The sequence below is a fragment of the Falco biarmicus genome, chromosome 16, assembly GCF_023638135.1.
Source record: "Falco biarmicus isolate bFalBia1 chromosome 16, bFalBia1.pri, whole genome shotgun sequence".
NCBI lineage: Eukaryota > Metazoa > Chordata > Aves > Falconiformes > Falconidae > Falco > Falco biarmicus.
This window is the reverse complement of record NC_079303.1, coordinates 6,847,938-6,870,051: the sequence shown is the minus strand read 5'-3', so window position 1 is coordinate 6,870,051 and position 22,114 is coordinate 6,847,938. Positions and strand designations below refer to the sequence as shown.

The window sequence follows — 22,114 nt, the reverse complement described above, 5'->3', positions numbered from 1 at the left end:
CCTGCACCCCCAGCTCAGGGGGTGCATGGCCCCTCTGGCCCCTGGTGACCGGGGGAGCAGCAGTTTCTGCTGGCAACCCCCGCGTTGGGGCTGGTGGCGCAAGCCCAGGGGCTCGGGGGCTCCACCTGGCCCAGCTTCAGCTGAGCAGAGACAGAGGGAAAGGCTGGTTTGCACAGCCCAGCCTCCAGCACCAGCCCCTGCTCTCTCCAGCTGTCATCCAAGAGCGGCGCCGTAAATTATTCATGCTGGGAACAACACTCAATAAATGAGCTTGACCGGCTGTTTGTTGCAGCCCTGTCCCTCGCCCTGAGCCCTGGCCCAGAGTGGGGCACAAGTTGTCCCGTCCTGTCCCCTGCCCTCTGCCTCCCTCCTCACAGTGCTGTCCTATGTTCGGGGATGAGTCCTGCCTTTCCTCTCTGTGAGGACAGATCCTCTTTTTTCACTGCTGAGGAATCTCTTGCCGATTATTCTGAATGTGGGTTTTTTTCCCCTCTGTTTTTCTGTTTTTAACTGATAAGATCTCCCAGCAGATAGGGCTCTTCATCAGGAGAGGTACAGAAAGCTGACGGTGTTTTTTTCTGTATCTTTTGTCCATCTTAGCCTCATTTCCCCAGGGAAGGATGCTCCTGCTGTGCATCCCTTCTCCTGATAACTTGTGGCCCAGGCTCATCTCATTCCTTTGATGGAGGAAAGCCATCTCAAAGGTATTTATGTTCATTCAGCTGCCCAAGACAGAAAGCTACTGCGCAGCCAGGGCTGTCCCACCGGCAGCCCAGTGATGTCCCAATGCTGGGACACCCTGATGGCCCCAGCTGCACAGGCAGCTGCTGGCTCCTCTGCTGGGCTTTGCCCTCTGCTGCTTCTCAAACCATTCCAGCCTGCGTAACAGATAATAACAAAAAAACTGTCTCCAAATACTTGACAAAACACAAAAGCCCTTTGCTGGGTAACCCAACAGCCGAGCCATGCAGGGCCCACGACAGGACAAACGCGCTGGTAGCACATCAGCGGCCGTGGCCCCGAGCACGGCTCCCTGCCCACTGGAGCTGGAGAAGGTTGTCGCTGGTCAGATCTCAGCATGCAGAAACAGAGACACGGGCAGACTCAACCCTGCAGCAACATCAGTGAAACCGAGATGAAAATCAGCCTGCCGAGCATCACCCGAACTGCTCCTCTGCGGTTCGGCTAAATGAAAGAGTATGCCTTTTTAATGCAATGTGTAATTAGAGAGTGTAAGTCACAGCCAAAAGATTTTATTGAGCCAGAGAATTAGACAGTTGCATGAGTAATGAGAGCGGCCGCCGTTGCACAAGCCGGTTGGGATTGGAATGGCCAGGGCAGAGCCCCAGCCCCTCCACCTCGGATCCGGTCAGCAAGAGAAGAGCTCCCAAAGCCTCCCTTTGCTGCTGAATGAAAAGATTTTTTGCAGAGATTAAAATGAATTTATTATTTCACAGTCTGGTATTTACATCACATCTGGAGCAGGTATTACATACCCTGTTACAAAAATGTCTAAATAACGAGTCCCACCAGTGGCAGCTGGAGCACATAGGCAGGCAGCTGCCTGCACCCCAGCATCCCCCGGGCTGCACGCTGTGCACTCCAGCCCCAGCCCCTCCTGAGCCGGCGTGGCCCCCCGTGTGGGTCACAGAGCAGGGCTGGGCGCCTGGGAGGCACTGGCCCCGCTCTCCACCGCAATACGCTTGCTCAGGCCGTGTGCTGCCAGCACAGCAGCCCTGGAGCCCCCAGCCTGGCTGACATCGGGAGCACGGGGCTCCCGTCCTCTCCCCCTCGAGCTGCCCCACCAGGGGAAACGGTGTGTCCTGGAGAAGGTCACGAGCTCAGGGCCAGGAGATGGTACATTTTTCTTTATTTTGCATTAATGCAACAAAGCCTTGCATGGTCTGGCTCTCTGGCTGGGCATCAGCACGGTGTCAGGCACACCAGACCCGCAGGCAGACGAGGGCTTCCCCTGCGTGTTATCCTGAAATTCGATTGCAAACACAAGCAGTAGCTTGGTGCCTGGGACTTGCATGGTAGAAAACATATTAAACTCGCAGCCTGATTAATGTAATTAACAAGGAAGGAGAAACCAGCAGCATGCTCCATGGAGACATTTCACCATCGCCGGGGGCTGATGGGGTGTCAGACACCCCCGGCCATGCCGCCGCATCTGCCACAGGTGGCCACAGCAGGCAGGTGTTGGGGCAGGGGACACGCAATGCCCCAGGCGCAGAGCAGCCCACCAGCCACTGAGATCAGGCCGGAGCTCAGCGCCTGCTCCGGGGAACCCGCTGGGCCGGGAGCCGGCAGCCAGGCAGGGGAGAGTTTCACACAACCATTGACTTCCCAGTTCCTGACAGCAACCTTGATTCAGCATCCTGGGAGATGGGGAAAGGCGACTCACAGCAGATTTCAGCTATTTCAGAATAAAGCCCATTTGGGGGGACTGCCATCTGTCTGTCTCTGTATTGTCAACAGCTCTTACACAACTGGAGTATTTTATTTAAGAGGACAGGAAAATGAGCCCATTTCTTGGTCAGTGAGTGTGTCCATAGGGAAGGAGGAGACCACAGAGTGACAGGAGTCTTGCAGCTGCACTGGGGTCCCATACTTGCAGCTTCTGGGGAAGCTGGGGCTCAGCGGATGCTCTGACCCCATGGTCCCACCAGCAGATGCAGGACAGCAGTCCCGGAGCATCCCAGCTCTGCAGGCACCACCTGGGCCATGTCCTGCTGCTCACAGCTCCACAGAGCACTGGGGACCAGTGCCAAGGCTGGTCAGCCACCACGTTGCACGGAGGCTATCGTGTGACCTGCGGGCAGAGGAGAAGGAAGAGTGTGGCAGGTGTCTGCTAATGGAAACAGTCAATCTGTTTGCAGCAGGTGAGTTACCCAACACATCCTGCTGACTCTCCCATCCACAAATTGCCAGCAAACAGTCTCAGGAGATGCAAATATGATTTTTCTCTTTGCATTCATTTAACGGGGTGGTCATTTCAAATTTCAGCTTATGGATTGTTTGTGAACCCTGTGCTCTGGCTACAGCTTCCCCTGAGGGTCTGTCTGCAGAGGGGACTGGGAGGGGAAAACCCAGCCCCCTGGGCACAGTTCCTCACTGGGCACCCAACATCACCAAAAGTCCCTTTGAAAACATAGGTCTATGTTTCCAAAATGCCACCTCCCCAGGCAATGGCGAGGGACCCAAAAGGGGTGTTAGGAGCATGCCCACGGAGGTTGGGGCTGTGGGCGAGGGAGGAGGGCAGAAGCCCTGGGGTCCTGCAGGTGGGAATGGTCCCCAGTGAGACCCCAGGACAGCAATGCCAGAGCAGAGGCTTTGAGCTAAGTTAGCAGCTGGGGGGAAACCAGACAAACAATACTAAGACAGGAAAAAGACAATAAACTAAAAGTAGTGCTGCAGTTACTGGTCAGTGATGGATGCCCAGGGCCAGAGGAACCTTCTTGGATGTCCATAAAAACACTTGAGCATGAAAGTGCTTTCTGTGCACAAAAATAATAGCAATAATGAAAAAAATCCCAACATAACTTAATAGGATAATTTTATGGCAGGGGATATGGGGTGAGAAAAACTAAAGCATAAGGAATAATTACACTCAACAGTATGAACAATGATTACAAAATTATGCAACTGATTAACCATGGCATATATGTAATTACTAATGAGTTTGATAAAATTTTAATTACACCTTGTTCTTTGGGGCATTCAGCAAGCCATGAAAATAATAATCATGTAGTGCTCTGTCACAGATGATTGCCTCAGACGGGGAGCGGTGACGGATTCAGGGCTGCAGCACTGTGCCGGGACGAGCAACCTGCTGCCCTGGAGCAGCCAGGAGGTGCTGAGGAGCAGCCCCGGGCTGGTAGGGAAACATCCTCAGCACATCTGCTCATGGGCTGAACCACGCAACACCCTCCTCACCGAGCCTCCTCACGGCAGTTATTGATCAGCAAAGCTGTGGGACCCACTTGGGGTTTGTACCACCCCCAGCGACCCCTCCAGCACCAGTGACAACAGCCCAGCCCAGCCCCTCTGCTCTGCGCTGGTGCATCTGTAACAAACGGTGCATGCCCTGGAGAAGCTGGAGCTCTCCCTTTCCCCTCCCTGCACACTCTCTGGGGATGCTTCCCTGGGTTTTGTTTGCTCCAAGCTGGAAAAAGTACAGCCAGGCTTCCCCCCAGCACCCTGCCAGGGGACATACCTTGGTCGTCTTCACTTTGTTGCCGCTACTGCAGCTCCAGCCCGAGAGGTCGGGCAGCACCTTGCACTCCTCCCCGTCGAGGCACGGCTCCATCTGGCACCACCACTTCTGCAGCACGATGGAGGCTGGCAGAGAGGAGGGCATCAGTGGCGGGGCGCCGAGGGTGCCAGCCCTGCCTGCCTTCGGCTGGCGGCAGGAGGTGCAGCCCCCCTCTCCAGCACAGCCCCCCTCCCCAGAGCTGCTCATCGCCAGCCTGGCCTCACTTGACCCAGCTGCTCCGCTTACCTCCAAAACACCCTGATTTCTCTCCCTATCCCAGGTAAAAAGCCTAATGGAAGCCCTGTCCTCACTCCCAGCAAGAGCAAGGAGAACACTGCTGCTCAGTAACCTACTTTGGGTTCCACTTACAGAGGCAAAGGGACTGTCTACTACCCCTCTAATCTGTTAAGTTCTTGTATGTTATGCCTCCAACATGGGTAACCCAACTGGGCTCCTCTACATTTAGGAATGACAACACACCAGCTGTTTGGGACAACAAAAGCTTTCCCTGACAATTCTTCCTGGCATTTCTTGGTGTTGCACACAAATGCACTCACAGGACACTGGCTGTAAAGCCAGTCAATATCGCACTGGCAGAGGCTGCAGACACTCCTGCCAGCCCTTCAGTGATGCCACGTGATGCTATTTGATAAAATATAGATGCTTCGAGCTTTGCTTAGTGCTCCTCGCAGGTGATGGTGCTTCATGGCTGGAGTCACATCCCTGCCCCCAGCTGCAGCAGTGCAGCGAGCAGACATGCAGGGATCGATGCTGCGGCACCTGGCCATAGCGCAGCAACGCACTGGAGGAGTTCGAATCACTAGAGCACCATGACCCACCCATGGCACACAGCCCGGGGCTGCACGGGGTGGGGGGACACAGCCACGCCAATGGAGCATCCCCAGAATGCTGCCTCTCCCCTTCTGCTTCACTGCAGGAGCCCCTGGGCAGGTCTCCTCTGTTCATCCCTGGGGCACAGAAACCCTGCACCAGCCTGACCGACCCAGAAGACGCAGTCAGGGATGCACAGTATCCGGCTTGCAGGGTACTCACCATCCACACAGGAGGGAGCCGCCCTTGTTGTCCCTGCCACCTGCCCCGGGAAGCAGGAGCATTTCACTGTCTGGGAGCGCTCCTCGATCTTGTTCTTATTGCAGCACCTGTGAGCTGCAATGACTTCGCACGTGCCAGGCTCTACGTGCACTGCAGGAGGACAAAGAGCCACTGTCAGGTGAGGCTGTGCCCTGAAGCCCCCAGGCCACCTCCCGCTTGCCACCCCCAGGCAGCGCTGCCAGCGTGTGCCATGACCGAAGCATCGGGAGAGCCTAGCACGGGCAGCACTGTCCCAACCTCCGGCAATCGCCCCAGAGCTGCTGCTGACATACAGGTGGCTCTGCCCCGCATCTCCCCATCCCATCCCTAAGGAGGAGCACTGGTCCTGCTCCAGACCTCCTGCATCTGAGCTCTTACTCCCAACAGCCCTCACACCCATCCAACCCAGCAAAATTAATAGCCTCTTGCCACGGCCAAGCCAAGAGCTTTACTGAAATGAATGAGCACATTAGTTAATTGAAGCTGATGAGATGCACACTTTGCTACAAGAGAGGATGGTGTGTCATGATGCCTTTGGCTTCAAAGTACCACCTCTGGCTGGAGGAGGGAGAACCAGGACAGTGTTTCTGCCCTGCAGTGACACAGAAATATCATGGTGTTCATCAGAAATCCGGGCTGCTCTACTGTTCCCCCTCCCAGTGCCATTAAAATATTAAGGAAGAAAGAAAACTAATGTGTTGGCTTATCACCTCTGGGATCCAGGTTTAGAAGCTAGTTATGCATTGCAAATCAATGACTTTCGCTGGGTAATGGCCCACACAAGCACAATGCAAATTAGCCAGCCAGGGCTGGATAGAATTCATTCCCATGACCCGAGCGGGCAATCCCTGCAGGTCCTGTTTAATGAGTACCGGAGGAGCAAGCGCAGAGCCATGCACTGAGACATCCCCTGGGTCACCAGGAACAGGCTTTTACTTCTGCAAGTGAGTGGGAGCCAGGCTGTGAGGAGGACAGGGAAGCTGCATTCCCGCAGCGTGCCATCCCAAAACATGTGCAGACAAGCACACCCCAGGCTGCCAGACCTGGCTGCAAAGGAAAGGCTCAGTAAAGGCTGCAAGCAGGACATGCAGGGCTGCGGGGAGCAGTGGCACGCTGCCGCTGCTGGAGGTACCTGTGAGCTCACACTCAGCCCCTTCCCAGCACACGCAGCTCTGGCAGTAGCTGCGACCTCACCTGCATTTGCCAGCCCACCCTTGCCATCCTGCTCCCAGCTCTGCTTCGTGCCCCAGCCACTGCCAGGAGGGTGGTGCTGAGGGTCCCATCCAACCCCAACCCCACGAAGCGAGGCAGCCAGCCCAGGGAGTCTGTGCCGCAGGTTCACGCTGGTGTCCCCTGCCCAGCTCTGCAGGAACCGCCACGTGAAGGGGACTGGGGGGGCTGCCCTGTGTGCTCCTGTGGGTCCCCAGCACATAGCCACGCTCACCAGCAAACCTCGACTGCCTTCGAGGAGCTTTTGGAAAGCAGCCGCTTCACCTTTGCAAACGAAAGCTCTGGGAAATAGGATCTATCTCCAGGCACTGGGGGAAATCCCTCTGCCTCGCAGCCACATTTTCACATCCCTGCTGGGAAATGCTGATCGAAGGGCAACCGCCCAGCTCGTGCCAGCCAGGCACGGCTGCGACAGCTTCCAGCCAAAGCAGTCCTTGCCCCTCTCCTCTTCCCAGCCCATGCGAGCATCCGCTGGGAGACAAAAGGGCAGGACACAAAAAGCCGCCCCGGGACCCGCTCTCCAGCAATGCCACCAGCCTGGGGCCAGGGCAGAGACGCTCAAGACTGGCCCTTTCTGTGCAGCTGCAGCATGAGCCTGGGCAGTGACAACACTGCTCATCCCTCGCAGCCGGCTCCATTGGGGAGCCACGGCCAGGAGCCAGGCACCCCTGCGCCCTGCACCCACCAGCACGAGGGCAGGGTGGGCCAAGCAATTACTATGGCTTTAAATTGGCTTTATTTATTGTTAATTTCATGGTCATTTCCTTTTAATGAACCATCACTTCCATTTCTGCCCATAATATTTACACAATTACCTGTCCTGGAAGTATTTTGTAATAGCATCTCTGGCCATAAATTTTATCTTCCCTTTTAAATGCCATCATAATTCAGCTTTAATGATAATTTCCATTCTTTTTGTATGCAGAAATGGTAGACTTCGTTAAAAGTGAGAAGGGAAGTAACTCATTACAACACAAACGTGGCTGGTTTGCCTTGTTTTTACAGTTAATGGGATTTTTCAAATTATCTGAGGAATAAGCAGGGGTCCTTGGCTTTGCCTGACCGTGAACCCACATTTCACCATGTTCTGGTCCAGGACCACTGGGAGTCACTCACCACCCTGTGCACCCCACCCCCAGGGGTTTTTATACCCTCCAACCCGAGTGCTCACATGTAGCGGTGGTTTTGACTCATTTTTATAAAAGCCTCTCTGCAAAGCTTCATTAGCGGAGCTCTTCCCAGGAGGAAGGGGCAGACGACTGCTCCGCTCCCTCTCACTCCTGCTCTCCGGCTTCTCATTTTCAGCTAATTTTAAAAGCTTCAGCTGAGGGAGAGCCAGGCAGAACTGAGAAATCGCTCATTACAGCCGTGCAATAAGAGTGTGCTAACACACCAAAGCCCTTTTAATTTACTCAAAAAGGTGCAGCATGGAGATAAAGAAAAATTTGCCTCTCCTCTGCATTACCACAGCTGGCTGAGCACTGCAGCACTGGACCCGCAGCCCTGGAACCCCATCCTGCCCCAGCAGGAGCCCATGGGCACCCACCGTGACTCTGCCATCACACCAAGGAACCACAGCAGGCTATGGGTGTGCAGACACAAGGAAGGTGCTCCCACCACGACAGATGGACACAGTCCACCTCCAGCTTGCATCTTGCCCCTGGCTGCCCGGGCACGGGGAAGACAAAAACCATAGCAGACGAGAGATGCTCTCACTGCTAAGATGCTGCTTTGTGCTCCAGCCCTGCTAGACCCAGCCCGGGGCTGCAGTCAGCCATGCAGTGCCAGGGGTGCAGGTCTGCTTTTGTGTGAGGAGCACGGAGGGCAGCTGCGAGCCTCAGAACAGAGAAGTTCAGAAAGCCTTTGTTTTCCCTCAGAAGCATACAGCTTTCCTTTGAGCCAGCCAGAGCCCAGGCAGCTGCTGCCAGTGGGATCATGCAGTAAAGTGCAGTGCCAGCAGCCTCTGCCCCAGGAGGAGCACAGTGTGTGGGGGCAGGCACCCCATCGCCCGCAGCCAGGCTGCTCCCACCTCACCTGCTCTGGGATTCAAACTGTGAACAGCTCAGACCAACACACCACGGAGGCTGGGCAGCCTCCTGGCACAGCCCCACAGCCCCCTCAGGGGCACACACAGCCCTGCAGCAAGGGCTCTGCTGATGGCAGAGCTGGGGAACCCCCACACCCCTGGAACCAGGCCCTCTCTTGGGCTGTGAAATACCTTCATCTGCCTAAAGGTCTTGTGAACATCCAATATCCTGCCCTGTGACACAATTACACAGGAAACTTGCCCCAGGCATTTCCATGCTGCACAGACCCCTTCAGATGCCAGCCCCAGCCCGAGGCACTGCAGCAGGGCACGGTGCATCCCCTTCCTAAGGGATTGCTCCCAAGAGAGCTGCAGGCTGCGTTTGAGCAGGAGGGGCAGCCCCATGGGGAGCAGAAGAGGCACTCCACCCGGTGTTAAAGCACCTCGGCTTCCTACGCACCAAACAGATTCACCTGCTTTCCCACACCTCAGCTGCAGGGAACGCGAACCACACCAGGCACGAGTGCCGTGGACCTCAATATCCCAGTGAGCTCAGGAGTCTGAGGGGTTGTAACCAACACAAATGAATCCCTCTGCACCAGATACGGCGAGTCCCAGGATGTCAGCAAGAGGCTTTGCTGTTTCCTCATCGCAGAGGAGATGAGCAGCCCCATGCCAAGGGATGCCGGCAGGAGAGAGATGCCACTGCTGAGCGGCTCCCTGCCACACTGGACTTTCATGTCACACACTTGGGAAGAGCAAGAAAAAAGCCTGAGCACAGAGAAAGCGATGGGCTCCTCCAGAGCTCCCTGCAGCTTCTTCTCCTTTTGCTGAGCAGCAGGAAACTTCGAACCAGATAGGACTGAAAATGCTGATGGTGTGTTTAACACTGAGAGCTGGAAACCCCCAGAGAGCCTGGGATGAGTTCCAGAGCTTCTGGCATGCTTCTCCCTCCCATTTAACTGGTATTTCCCTGCTGGAACCCTTCTTAAAAAAAAAAAAAAAAAAAAATCTTATCTCACAGAACCGTAAAAGCACTGTAAGAGCACAAGGCTTTTGAATCCTTCATGCAAAAACAAAATAAAAACGCTGTCCTACTCCAGGTGACCTTTAAGTGAGTGGCAGAACATGTTTTTTTACAGAATAACCTGAAACGACACATTCTGTGTGTCCCAGGGAGGCATGGGCACAGCTCCACATGTTCAGTGTAAAATATCACTCTGCTTGCTGGTGGAGAGTTGTAAAATGAAGAGAAGCTGAATGCCTGTAACTGCCAGGCAATGCCCAAACCCTCTGTGTCAGAACCCCTTCCTCCTGGGCACTGAAATGCCATTCAAGGGGTCCAGGTGTCCAGAGAAGGGCTGATCAGCACAGCAGAGACAGGCAGAACCAGGAGGGAGGCAGAGGGTCCGGTCCCCAGCAGGGAACAGAGCAGTGCACTCTGCTCGGAGGGTGGCACAGCCCGGGGGGCAGTGGGAAACAAAGGGCAGACCTGGGCAGCCAGTGGCGTGAGTCTACTCCATGCCCTGCAACAGCTCTACTACTAATATTCACTAAATAATTAAAGTCTTAAAAATCACTACTGCCTTAGATGCATGTATTATTTAGGAGGGTTTTTGGAGAGAAGCAGGCTTGTTTTTATTGCTCCTTATCACTGCATGTCAGTTGGGATTTTTTACTATCCTGTCACCTCAAGACTCCACATTATGCTCTGTCCCCCTTCATTGCACAAATGAGCACGTGCACACCCATGAACTGCTCGTGCAAATCCCATCATTTCACACCTGCAAGCAGAAAGCCAAATATCTGGACTGTGTCAAGAGCAGCTGGAAGCATCCTGCCATCATGCAACAGATGAACCTGTACAGGCACCCTGCAGCTGTGGGATACAGCTCCCGACACACAACCTGCCTCCCTCCGCAGCACTGAGTGATGCCTCCCACACACCCAGCACAGCTCCTGCCTCAGCTACAGAGGGGGGCTTAGAAAAATATAGCATCTTGATCTAAAGGCTGCACATGATGGAGGAACCAACACTTCCCCAAGCAAGAGGGAATCTTGCAGAAGCATCTCACAAATAAACACCATCAAACTGCTGTCTTCACTCTGAGCAGCGATGCACTGACCAGTAAATCTCTCTTACAAGATAATCAGAAATCGGTGCTTCGATTCACCCAGAGAACCTCATTTCCCAAAAGCAAATCCCAGATGACTAAATGCCTTTACTTGTGGTCCAGGTTGAGCGATGAATGTGAACAAAGGCAAAGATGGGACTTTGATCATCAGCATTAGAGGGGTTTATCTGAAGATGCTGGGGCCACCTTTGTGGGAGCTGTATCCAGACAAGCAAGCCTTGTTCATCACGTAGAACTCACTGCTGTTATACGGGGGATTAAACTGCTGGTGAATCATTCTTCACCGAGGAGTTTCCTATTCCATTTCCAAACGACTTAATCTCTGCACTTGATTCATGTGGCTCTAAGTCCAGCCACACAGCCCAGGAAGCACCGCTCCACTCGGATACACCAGCATTCCCCACGTGCTGGGTGAGCACAAGTGATTCCATCTTATTTCTGCAGCCAGATGTTTACAGTGCGGCATTTCCCTGGAGGGTCTGCATGCAGGCTCTCTGTTCAAGAAATTCATAAGTCTGGGGGCTCTGAAACCTTGTGGCTACAGCGTCACAATTAGTGATCTTCCCCTGTTATTGCTCATTTTTCGATGCCACACATGGTTTTAACTGTGAACAAGTGCAATGCTCTAAGCACTTGAAAGCTCTGAATGTGCCTGTCAGTTGCAAATGAGAACACAACATTATGAAAGTGCGTTTCAAACTTTACTGAAAACAGTCCCAAATGAAGCAAAAGCACAGGGCAGACAACAGGAAAATAAAGCTGAAGAACTCAGCAAGCAGACTAAGAATTCCTGGTTTGTGCCCATGGAAATCAGCCCAGGAGAGGCGGCAGCTGCCAGTGCAGCCATGCAAAGTTCTTACAATGCCAGGGAACCAGGATGCACAGGGAGAAACCGTGTTAATACAGACACAGAGCGGGGTCAAACTTTTAAGTATTTGCTCCTGGCATGCCCTCTTTGCTGTGGATTAGAATTTGCTTGAATACAAAGTACAAGATTTGGTCCACTGTGGATAAGTCTGTGTGAGCAAAAAAAAAAACCCTGGCTCCCTGCCTGTGAGCACGTGAATCCACGAGCCTGTCTCCTCACGTATGGAGCGAGACTTATACATAATTCACACCCCGTGAGTACGCTTGGGCATTTGCACTTTAAACCTAGGTGAGACGCTGCTTTATTAATGCCAGGTCTGACTCTTCCCTGAAGCAGCAGCTCCCCTGCAAATGGCTCCAGCCGAGGAGCGAGGAGGGGGGCTCTCCGTCCCCGGGGACCAGGCAGGCTGGACAAGCATCCAGCTGTGGGCAGTGCCCCAGCCTGCATCCTGGGGAGTCCTGAGCTGGTGCCAAGAAGTAACTCCAGAAATGACTGCAGAGTTTTATCTCCTCATGCACCTGCTGCAGGTTAGAAAGAGGGTAAGGCAGGTAAGTGCTGACTAACTGGTTGAGGGAGTCACTCTGGAAGACAGGTTTTGGTTTTAAGCAATGAGGATAGGGATTATAGGATTAGAACTGCTTTAACTGTCAGGCAAAAATGACAGAAATAGGACAGGGTTAGGTGTGGGTCAGGCAAGAGCACAAACAATGTCAAATTAACCCCTAAATACCTTCCTTCCCAAACACAGGCGCAAGAGGCAGACCGCAGGCACCCCAGGATTGCTCTGTACTCCAAGCCCTCACTCTGCCACCCTGCTGCACAGCTCTGCCAGCAACACCAGCCTCCCACCACCACCAAGGAGAGGAACCCCCAGCCCTGGACCACCGGATCCCCACTCCGCACCAGGCGGGATGGGCACAAAGGGCTGAGCACGACTTCTCAGCTGCTTCTCTTCTCACGACACCAACTTCACCGTGGCTTCACGTAACCCCTCCAAAAATCACATCGACTGCACAGAAGAGCATTGCAGCCCACACACGCAGGGGGGATCTCAAAGCCACTGCCAGAATAACAAATTAACACCCCAGAGCCAAGGCTACACTTTCCAGCAAGACTTTCAGTTCTACATCAGTTTATACTTGTTCCATGTTTCGAGATGATCTTTACAACCACAGGTCTGAAAATTTATATTTCTAATGAAAGCCTGAAGTGGAGAGTCCATTGCATAACAAGTATGGTTTGTGATATTCGTGGCAACTTAGATGGAAAGAGTTACATCTCACTGCTCACAGATGAAGAATTACCTTGGTAATAACCTGAATACATATAGATATGCCTCAGATTTTGCTATAGACATAAAGAAACGAGCTTCTCAGCTCCTCAGACTAGCTAGACTCACCAAGCAACAGTTTTTAAATGCCTCATATTAAGTATTTACAAGTCATAACTCCAAGGAACAGCTTTACTGCTATAAGGCTCCAGGTTCCCGCCTGTCTCCGAGGAGCAGCCCAGAGAGTTTCCTGCCTGCACGAACACTAGAAGCGCAAATCCCACAGCCGTCACAGCGGCACTGGAGAGAAAACGTTGGTGTCTCTCAGTGACTATTTGCTGGATTCTGCCCCTGCACCTTCAGCATGCTCATCCTCACCACCTGGAGCCCAGTGATGGGGCCAGACACAGAGGTGCCCCCAGAGAGACACCCATCCGCTCCTGCAGCTGCTGTGTGCCACAGCCCAAGACCACCTACATACATCCTCCCACCCAGGATCAAGGGATTGCCCCTGGCCCCTCACCAAACATCTCAGGTCCAACAGAACCCCCACCCTGGGCATCCCATAGAGACTCCAAGGTACCACCAGCATCACAGGAGCCCAGGGCGATCGCACAGGAACGTGACGCACATAGCGAGGACATCGCTTCCCCTACCTGAATGGCTTCTGTGGTGGGTGGAGGCCAGCGTCAGTCTTCCCCACAGTGTGGTAAGGCAGAGAGTGAGCACGAAAACCCATTTGCTCAGGCTTTGTATGTCTCTCTCACTCATTCTACCAAAAACAAGAAGAGATGTGCGGAGGAAGAGGGGCTGAGGAGGGTTGGGAGGTGCAGCCCCCACTCACCGACGCTGCTGCACACAGCGGTGCAGCCCCTGAACATGCACGGCCACAGGGACCAGGATGGGCTCCTTGCGGGGTCACGGCCCTAGGAGGCAGGGCATGCACCCAGGATTCACCCACCGCCCTCAGACTTCTTCAGCATCATGGGCCATCGCAGCAGGACAAAGAAATCACACCAGCAGTAGCACAGATGAGTGATAGTTACCTTTTACTGGGGATTCACGCTAACACCTGCGCATCTGCCAACCTTGGGTAGGTCAGGTCTTTGCAAGGGGAAGACATCAGTGCATCTAGAAGGAGAAAGAGAAATACGGGCAGTGATACCTGCTGCAAGTGCCTGGGGAGTGAGAACCACCACATCCCCAGGCCCGGGGATGCTCTGGAGCTTGGCTGGTCCCACATCAGTGCACACACCCTCATGAACAGGAGCACCCGCCTGCCCGTTGCACACACCGGCACCTCTCCGGGAGCTCAGCCCGTAACCCTGCTCATGCCCTCTGAACAGCAGCAGGACTCCATCCACTTCAGAGGAGTTGCTCCTAATTTTTACCATCAAGAGTGCAAAATCAGGCCTGTTATAGTATGTTATTAACGCAGATCACAAATACTAAGCACAGACGCAGGTGTGTGGGAGGAGCCACGGTACATCAGCAGTGAGTCATCCCAGGTATCACCTTTTCCATGTGTGGTTACACACTGTCGTTGAGGTCTTTTGCAGTGACACCCAAGGTTTGGCTCTCACAGGCTTGCAAACCACTCGTCAACTGACAGATGGACGGACTGACCGTGCCGGCTGCCCCAGGGCCAGTGCCACACGGGAAGCCAAGGGACGGGGCAGCTGACACTCAGGCAGACACACGCAGCCTGCGGCAGCACCAGGACCCACACCCCAGTGTCCCAGCGCGATGCCTTCTTCTGGGGCTGCTTCTCCTCTCAGTGTAGCTGCAAAGTTCATAAAACCATACTGACACAAAACTGCGTCCACTACCTGTGAACGTGCTGGGTCCCCCTGTCACCCCTCTTGGCACCTCTGTGCACACCAGGGCACTACGCTGGCACCCATGCCATGCAGGACGTGCTGGGAAGGAGCAGAGTTTTACATCATCTGGAGCCCTTAAGGAAAAATTCAAATTCCCAAAGACTTGGTATTTTACTGTCGACTGCTTTAAATATGTTCTCTGTACTATTTATCAGCCACAGCCCTGCAGGTGGAAACAGCTCCGGGGCTCTGCAGGCAGCAGCACAAGCAATAACAGCTCTGACAGCAACATCTCCGCTCAGCATCTGCCAAGCAAAGTGACAGCCTCCTGGCCTCAGTTATTGCCTGCTGAGATCTAACCAGGTCCAGGGCAAATAACCATGTCCCCCATAAAACTTCAGTGCTGGATCGTAATTTATTAACGAGAAGCCACAAAGACGAGCAGCAATGACTCCAAGGCTCAGGAGCGCTGCCACGACCAGACAGCGGGTGCCTGGGCTGCCCCTGCCCCATACAAGGCTCGCACCCACGGTCCCCTCCCTGGTGAGTTTCGCTGCACCAGCCTCCCTGCCCGCACCCACTGGGGCCAACGCGAGCAGCGAGGGCATTGAGGGTAGTCCTGGGGTATGGGCAGCGAGGGCAGTGCTGGGATTCCGGGCAGGCACTGGACAAACCCAGGCTGCGGGGAGAAGAAATCTTTAATTTTGAACCATCTTCTAAGTTTCTACCTGCTCTGGACCAGCCTGAGACAGTGAAACAGACTCATATAATGAAGTGCTAGAACAGAAAACATTGACATTTTTAATCAAAACAAAGTGATTTGAGGTGGTAAAAGGGCATTTCTTGTTTTGGAGCATTTCAAAATGAATTGTTCCGTTTTAAACTGACATTTCAAAATGAAAAATGTTTCATTCCAAAATGCTGATTTAAAATGATATTTTCCATTTTGATTCTCCCAGCTGGAAAAAAAAAAATAATCAGAAAATGTCACCAAAAACGTTGACATTTGCCCAGGAAAAAAAGAGAAAGGTATCTTGACAAAACCCCCCATATTTTATGCTAGAAAAGAATGTAGACGTAAGAAAATACTCCTAATTAACACTGTGGGGTAGTCAGCTTGGCCAGGAGCAGACTGAAGCATGGTTGAGGAGGGCACGGACATGCAGGCATGCCGCTTACCTTCCTGGCTCCATCCCTGCCCGCTGGGTGACAAGGGACTGATCCTGCTCCAGCACAACCCTCACTCAGGCTATACCCTGTGCTGCAGGGGCCAGAGGAGCTGTGCAGACCTGCACCACTGCCCAGGAACAAGGCAGTCCCAAGCCGGCACTGCATCACCAGAACAAACCCAGGATGGCTTAATGTGCAAAAAAGCCATCACTCCTTGAAGCCGGCACAAGCTGGTGTGACAAGACTGCGCCAACTCCCCCGTGTAAAGCTGTATTTAGGCAGTCTCCAGCGGGGCTGTCGGCAGGGTCTGCTCTGCAAGAGGCTTCCTCAGAGAGGATTTTCACACAACAGCCTGCACTGTCGGAGTCCCTTCAGAGATACATCAACCCATCATGTAAATATTGATGCCAGCTTAAAACACGCGCTATTTCCTCAATGAAAAAGTAAACAGCTTTCTCCGAGCTGCTCAGCCCTTCACATAAACGCAGGGGCAGTTGCGTGCATCGGTGCTCAGCGCCGTGGCCAGCCGGGAGCTGGGCACGAAGCCCTCCTGCGCCTCTGCACACACACAGCCAAGCTGGACCAGGGGAGCCAGGGACAAGCTGTGCCCCAGCTGTGCTGGGACATGTACCACAGCCCACATCTGTCCTGCCCCACAAAGCAGCACACCTGGCAGCCCAGATGTGAGGACAGCAGACATGATGCTGTCACCAGCTTCTGCATCTCTTGCAGCAGCGAGCCCCCGATGCCAACGCACATCCCACGCAGCTTCCAGCAGAGCAGCTGGGTCCCTGCGGGAAGTCAGCCCACACTGGCTCCCCCTCCATGCAGGGAGCACAGCCGAGCTCCCAAGCATGAGCACAGAGCCCCACAGCACACAACAAGGCCCCTCTAGAGGAGCCCAGCCCCAGCTCCTGCCCATGGAACACTCCAGGAGACATCCCCAACTCTCTCAGCTAGACCAAAAAGCAAGTGCACTGCTGGCTCTGGCTGCCTCCATCCTGCACAGGACAGAGATGCGCTCCCAGTGCAAACTATATTTAGCTTAGAAAGGCTGAGCTGTTTGCTACAGCCAAGGAAGCATAAATAAATCACAGAGTTATCAATAATGCAGCCTGCACTGTCCACACCTCACTCAAAAGGGAAGCCACCGAGCAGCAGGAGCCAAGCTGGCGGCCAGGGAGAGCATGCGGGGTTCGAAGGATCACAAGGCCAAAAGGTGCCATCCCCGGCAGCAGCCATCGGAGCGATGCTCCTCCCCGCAGCCACACCGGCACAGGCACTCAGGGCTCCCACTCATGCATAAACTCCCATTAGAAAACACAGCTGCACAGAAATTGCTATTTTGACAGTTATCAACCTCCATTGTCATGAGACTCCAACTACAAATGTTTGGTCTGACTTGAAATTTTTCAGCCTGGAATGTCATTTTGAAATGAAGAGTGGTGTTCTGGCATGTCAAAGCACTTAATTCTGATTGAAAATATCGGTATACTCTGCTCTGTTTGGAGTTCTGTGGAATTTTTCATTAACGTTTTTTAGCTGCTTTCCGCCTTTTGGGGCTGAACTGAGACCTGAAGTAACTACAAAGTGCCCCAAACTCTCAGAAAATAAATCTCTGTTGTGGCCAGCATGGTAAGAGGTGACTGTTCCTCCACATGGGCCCACGTCCCTTTCCATGGGCACAGGCCATCACCCACACATGAGCTTATCGAGGTTCCCCCAGCACACAGACACACAGGCACACCAGGAGCAGCTCCACGCTGCCCTCCCAGACCCCAGCCACTCTGCCAGTCACAAGAACTGGAGACTTTTTCCTCCTTCTCCATTAAAGCCACACGTAGAACTGTGACCCTCCAGCCAGGACTGCTCCATCCGCAGCTCAGCTGGAACGCAGCCCAGCACCCCACAGTGCTAATGAGGGACTCTCTGTCATGCCAAATTATGCTCCAAGTCCTGCTGGTCTGGAGCATTGTTTGCAACGGTCCATGTGAGCTGCATAATTATAGTTAGCAGGATTCCACCCAGAAAAGAGACAGAGAGGTGGGGGAGGCTGGCACACCGGCTGCTTTTCTGTGCCGAGTGACACAAGCTCTCCCCACTGCAGCTCCAACACTGCCAACCTTTGTGCACATCTGGCCCTACAGTTCTGCCAGTTTTCTGAGAGCTATATTCATACCCCTCTTGTCTCAGCACTTCTTGGAACTTGGGCACCTTCGTTTGGTGCAGGAAGAGGTGCAGACTTTGGCCCAACAGAGCACAACCCAGGGGTCCTCAGTGCCGGGCAGCCCTGAACCCCAGTGCAGAGTGGAGAAGAAACCGGGCTGGAGCCCAGCAGGCACAGAAACCTTCCCACGATGTTGGAGATGTTACACTGCTGTTGGAGGGAGCAATTTCATTTTAATACTCCCTTGAAGCAAAAAGTCAGACCATCTTAGCAAGTGCCCCACTGTGCAGGACCAGGGCACAGGCTACACACCCACGACCACCCTGTGCATCCCTGCCATGCCACACAGCTACCTGGCAAACCTCATGACAGCAGTGGCCAAGCTGACCCCTCCTCATACAAGAGGGAGGGCTGGACCCCCAGACCACTGCTAGCTCCATGCCTGCAGACACTGCCCGGAGGGAAAGTGTCCTTCCCTCACCCCGAAACACAGCTCCGTGGGCTGCACAACAGGCGATGGCAGCAGCATGGAGAGGCTGCTGAGTCTCCTGAAGAAGCTGACGCCTTCTTGAAAGATTCTGACAAGCAAGGAGACACCTTCACGGTCCCCTGGGAAAGCACAACACAGGCTCAAGAACAGCTCTGCATCCAGCAGCCAAAGAGATGGCAAAAGCAGCAGGGCAGGCTTGGCAGAGGGCATCTCCCTTCTCCCCCAAGGCTGGAAAATCAGCCAAGTGCTGGATCCTCCACCTCAGGCAGGTGAGAAAATGCTCAGCCGTGTGCAGGCTGTGAGATTTGGGCCCTGAACCTCCGAGACACTCTGCTGCTGGTGGTCCTGGGAACAAGCTGTGAGGCTGGGGGTCCGTGGGGAGGCTGGTCAGCAAGATGCTGCCATCCTCTGAGCACAGACTGACAACAGCAGCAACCTCCACACCTCCAGGTTCAGCAGTGCAGGCCAGCAGACTGGCTACCTCCTCGCTCCTTCTGCAGCACTGAGGATGCTCTATTACAGGCAAAGCTGGGAAGTCAGAGCTACTGTGGCCGCAGAGCTGGGGGCAGCGCCCAGGAGGCTGGCATGCCCGCTTGGAGCTGTGCTGACAGGAGCTTCACGCATCAATTCCTGCGCCCTCCCATGCTCCGTACTGCCCTAAACACTGCACTGCTCCCCTCCAGAGGGAACCCCCACCACAGGGGAGCCTAGCCCAAGCCCCAGAGCTCCAGGTTGAGCTGAGTCCTTTTGCACACTTCATTTAGGTCTTACTTGGGGTGCACTTACAGCAGTCCAGTCCCACAGATGTGCTAGTGAGTACAGCACGAGGCACGCACCCTCCGACCATACAAAGAGGTGGCAGGGGAGCACACAGAAATGCAGAACGCTCTTTCCCCCAAGTGTGCTCTCTCATCCTCTCCTTTATGCTGATTTATTTCCAGCTCCTTGCTCATTCCTCCAGCGTCTGCAGCATTTCCTTCCCAGTCAAGGTGAGCGGGAGAGTTTTTAACTGTAATTCCACCCAAGCACGGGCCTGCTCCTGCTCCTTCGCTCAGTGAATCCCAGCCACCCCACTGCCTCTGGCAGTTTGAAGGTCAGCTCTGCTGACAGCTCAAACCTCAGTCTCATCCAGTGCCAGGAACCTCTCTCTGGCAGAGCGTGGCCCCTCATCAGGGGTTTTGAAACCCAAGGTCAACAACAGCTCAGTCAGTCTTGTCAATGGAGGAAAGCAGAGGACTTGACAGCTCAAATTGTTTCCCCAGGAGATACACCACCTCACCTGTGCAGGCTTTTTGCCGGGGTGTGGGTGCCGCAGCACAGCGAGCTCTGCCAGGGCAAGGGCACCTGCACGCTGACTAGCCCCCCAAGCCTCACATACTGCATCAAAAGGGATGGCTAACCGGCAGGAGGAGGAGACTCCTGCTCCCTGCCCAACACCACGGCATGGATCCGCTCCTGCCTGTCTCCAGAACAGGACTGGTACCACTCACACTCTCCTGCAGACCACTGAGCCTCCCCTCGCAGGCGAGTGGAACCCCCGGCTTGTGCAAGCTGCTCCCCGGCCCCTTGCACCAGCCCGCCCGGCAGCAGGACACCAGCACCCCGCACCACCCCAGCCTGGCACCGGCCAGAAGCGAGCCCACCCCGGCCGAGGGAGCTGCAGCAGGGGGGAATGAAGTAGCCGAAGAGCGAAGCCCACCTCCCACCCGTCCCGCCCGAGGCTTTGGCTGCCGGCACGGCTCGGACCGAAGGCGGGCGGCGGTTGCTCTCGGCTCCCCATCCAGGGAGAAGCATTTTCGGCTGCAGTAACCTCGGATCCCTCCCGCAGCGCTTTGCCGCCCCAGGCTGCGAGCGGCTCCGGGGGCTGGCAGAGCCCTTCCACCGGGGGAACCGCACCCCCGGCCAGGGCTCAGCCCCGCGGCGAGACCCTGCCGAGCCGGTGACCACCCCCAGGCCCCCTCGGGGAGGGCACCCCGTCCCGCGGGGCCGCCCGCTGCTCTCGGGGTCCCCTGTAACCGGGCTCACGACGGGAGCCGGCGCGGAGAAACTTCTGCGCGGACCGGCCGAGACCCCCCCGCCCCGCAGCGCGGGGCGCTCGGGGAGCCGCGGGCCGCGCCGCCGGGGGCGCCGGGCCGGGACGCGCTGCACCCGGCCGGGCCGGACCAGGAGCGCGTTGCGCTGCGGAGCCCCGCACCGGCACCCACGGGCACCCCGAGCCCGGCGCTCCCCGCCGGTAACGGCCCTGCCCCTCAGCGGGACGGCCGCGGCCACCCCCTCGCACCGCCCCGGGGACCAGCACCGGGCAGGGGCGCGGGGCCCCGACGGCGCTGCCGCTGAGCGCCGTGCCCGGCACGGGGGTCCCGTCCCACCCCGCCCGCCCCAAACTTTCCGTCCGGGGCCGCACGTACCTGCCGGTGCCGTCCGTGCGGGCCGGGGCCGCCGCTGCCCATGGCCCACTCCGCCAGGTCAGCGCCGCGTCCGCGGGCCGCTGCGGCCGGGGGCCGCTGGCATCGCCGGGCGGCGGCGGCGCCGGTAGCGCGGGGCTGGGCTGGGCGGGGGCGGCGGGCGCGGGGCCGAGCGGAGCCGAGCGGCCCCGGTAGCCGCGCGAAGGGGTGCAGCGCCGCCTGCCGCCCCGGGACCCGCACCGGTACCGAGCCCGGGCTGGCACCCCGCTCCGCGCCAGCCCGCCCCGCCGCCCGTCCCTCCTGGAAGGATGCTGCGCTGCGCTGCCCCGCCCCAATTAGCCCCGGTGCTCATTAACGTAGCCAGTAGGGAGGACCGGTCAGAGCTAATTTACCTGAAAACCAATTTCACCCCCCGCAAATGACAAAAAGAAAAAAGCGTGAGAGCCCCGGTGCGCAGCGAGTGACACCGCACGGGGATACTCGGGCGGAGGGGCAGCCGCCCCCCCGGTGCCCTGCCCGGGAAGGGAGCCAGGCCGCAAGCCAGCCCTCGCCGCCTTCCCGGAACCCGGAGCTGCTGCAGAAACACCGGGAGCGGCCTGGCCCCAGCCCGCCGGCGACCCCCGAGCCCGATACCGCTCCGGCGGCTCCCCCAGAGCAGCCCTAGGCCACCGAAGCGAACCCTCCCGTGCGCCCCGGGATGGCCCGTGAGCTGCTGCGGCCACTGGCAGCAACAGGCTGTAAAATGCCAACAAGCTGCAAAAGCAAGGGTTGAATTTTCACAATCGCTGCCAGGAGTTAGCCTCACAGCCTCCGGACAGCTGACATGAAAGGCTGGAATTACACGTAACTCATTTTCTTCGCTTTACCATTTGCGTACTGATGAAAGCCGGTGGTTTCTGAAGACAGCTCGCAGTTTACTCCTGGACCTTTCAAGCCACTGCTCAGCTGGAAGCACTGAATGATTTCCAAGGCCAATCTGAGTTACAGATCAGTGGCAGCTGTGCAGACAAACCACATTTGGGCAGTTTGCAGATCTCCTGGTCGTTTTGTTTCCATGAGACCACTGAAGCCTTTGTGCATCCCCTCTCCCCACCCAGGCACCAGCCCTTGGAAAGGGCTCTGCCAAAAGCCCCAGTGAAGTGTGCCAGCCACCCTCACCAAACACTCACTGCCCCCCAGGTTT

The 22,114-nt window shown here is 55.7% G+C and overlaps 1 protein-coding gene across 1 annotated transcript; it reads right to left on the bottom strand.

Annotated features, from left to right (window-relative positions):
- Window positions 1-1,237: 1,237 nt before the first annotated feature.
- Window positions 1,238-21,175, bottom strand: TAFA3 (TAFA chemokine like family member 3). Its single transcript, XM_056361837.1, has 6 exons — window positions 20,935-21,175; window positions 13,926-14,010; window positions 13,536-13,651; window positions 5,312-5,461; window positions 4,220-4,344; window positions 1,238-2,815 (listed from the first exon to the last, which is right to left on the bottom strand). Exons 3-6 carry the CDS (start codon window positions 13,648-13,650, stop codon window positions 2,804-2,806), a joined length of 402 nt encoding a protein of 133 aa, XP_056217812.1. The 5' UTR covers window position 13,651; window positions 13,926-14,010; window positions 20,935-21,175; the 3' UTR covers window positions 1,238-2,803.
- Window positions 21,176-22,114: the final 939 nt, after the last annotated feature.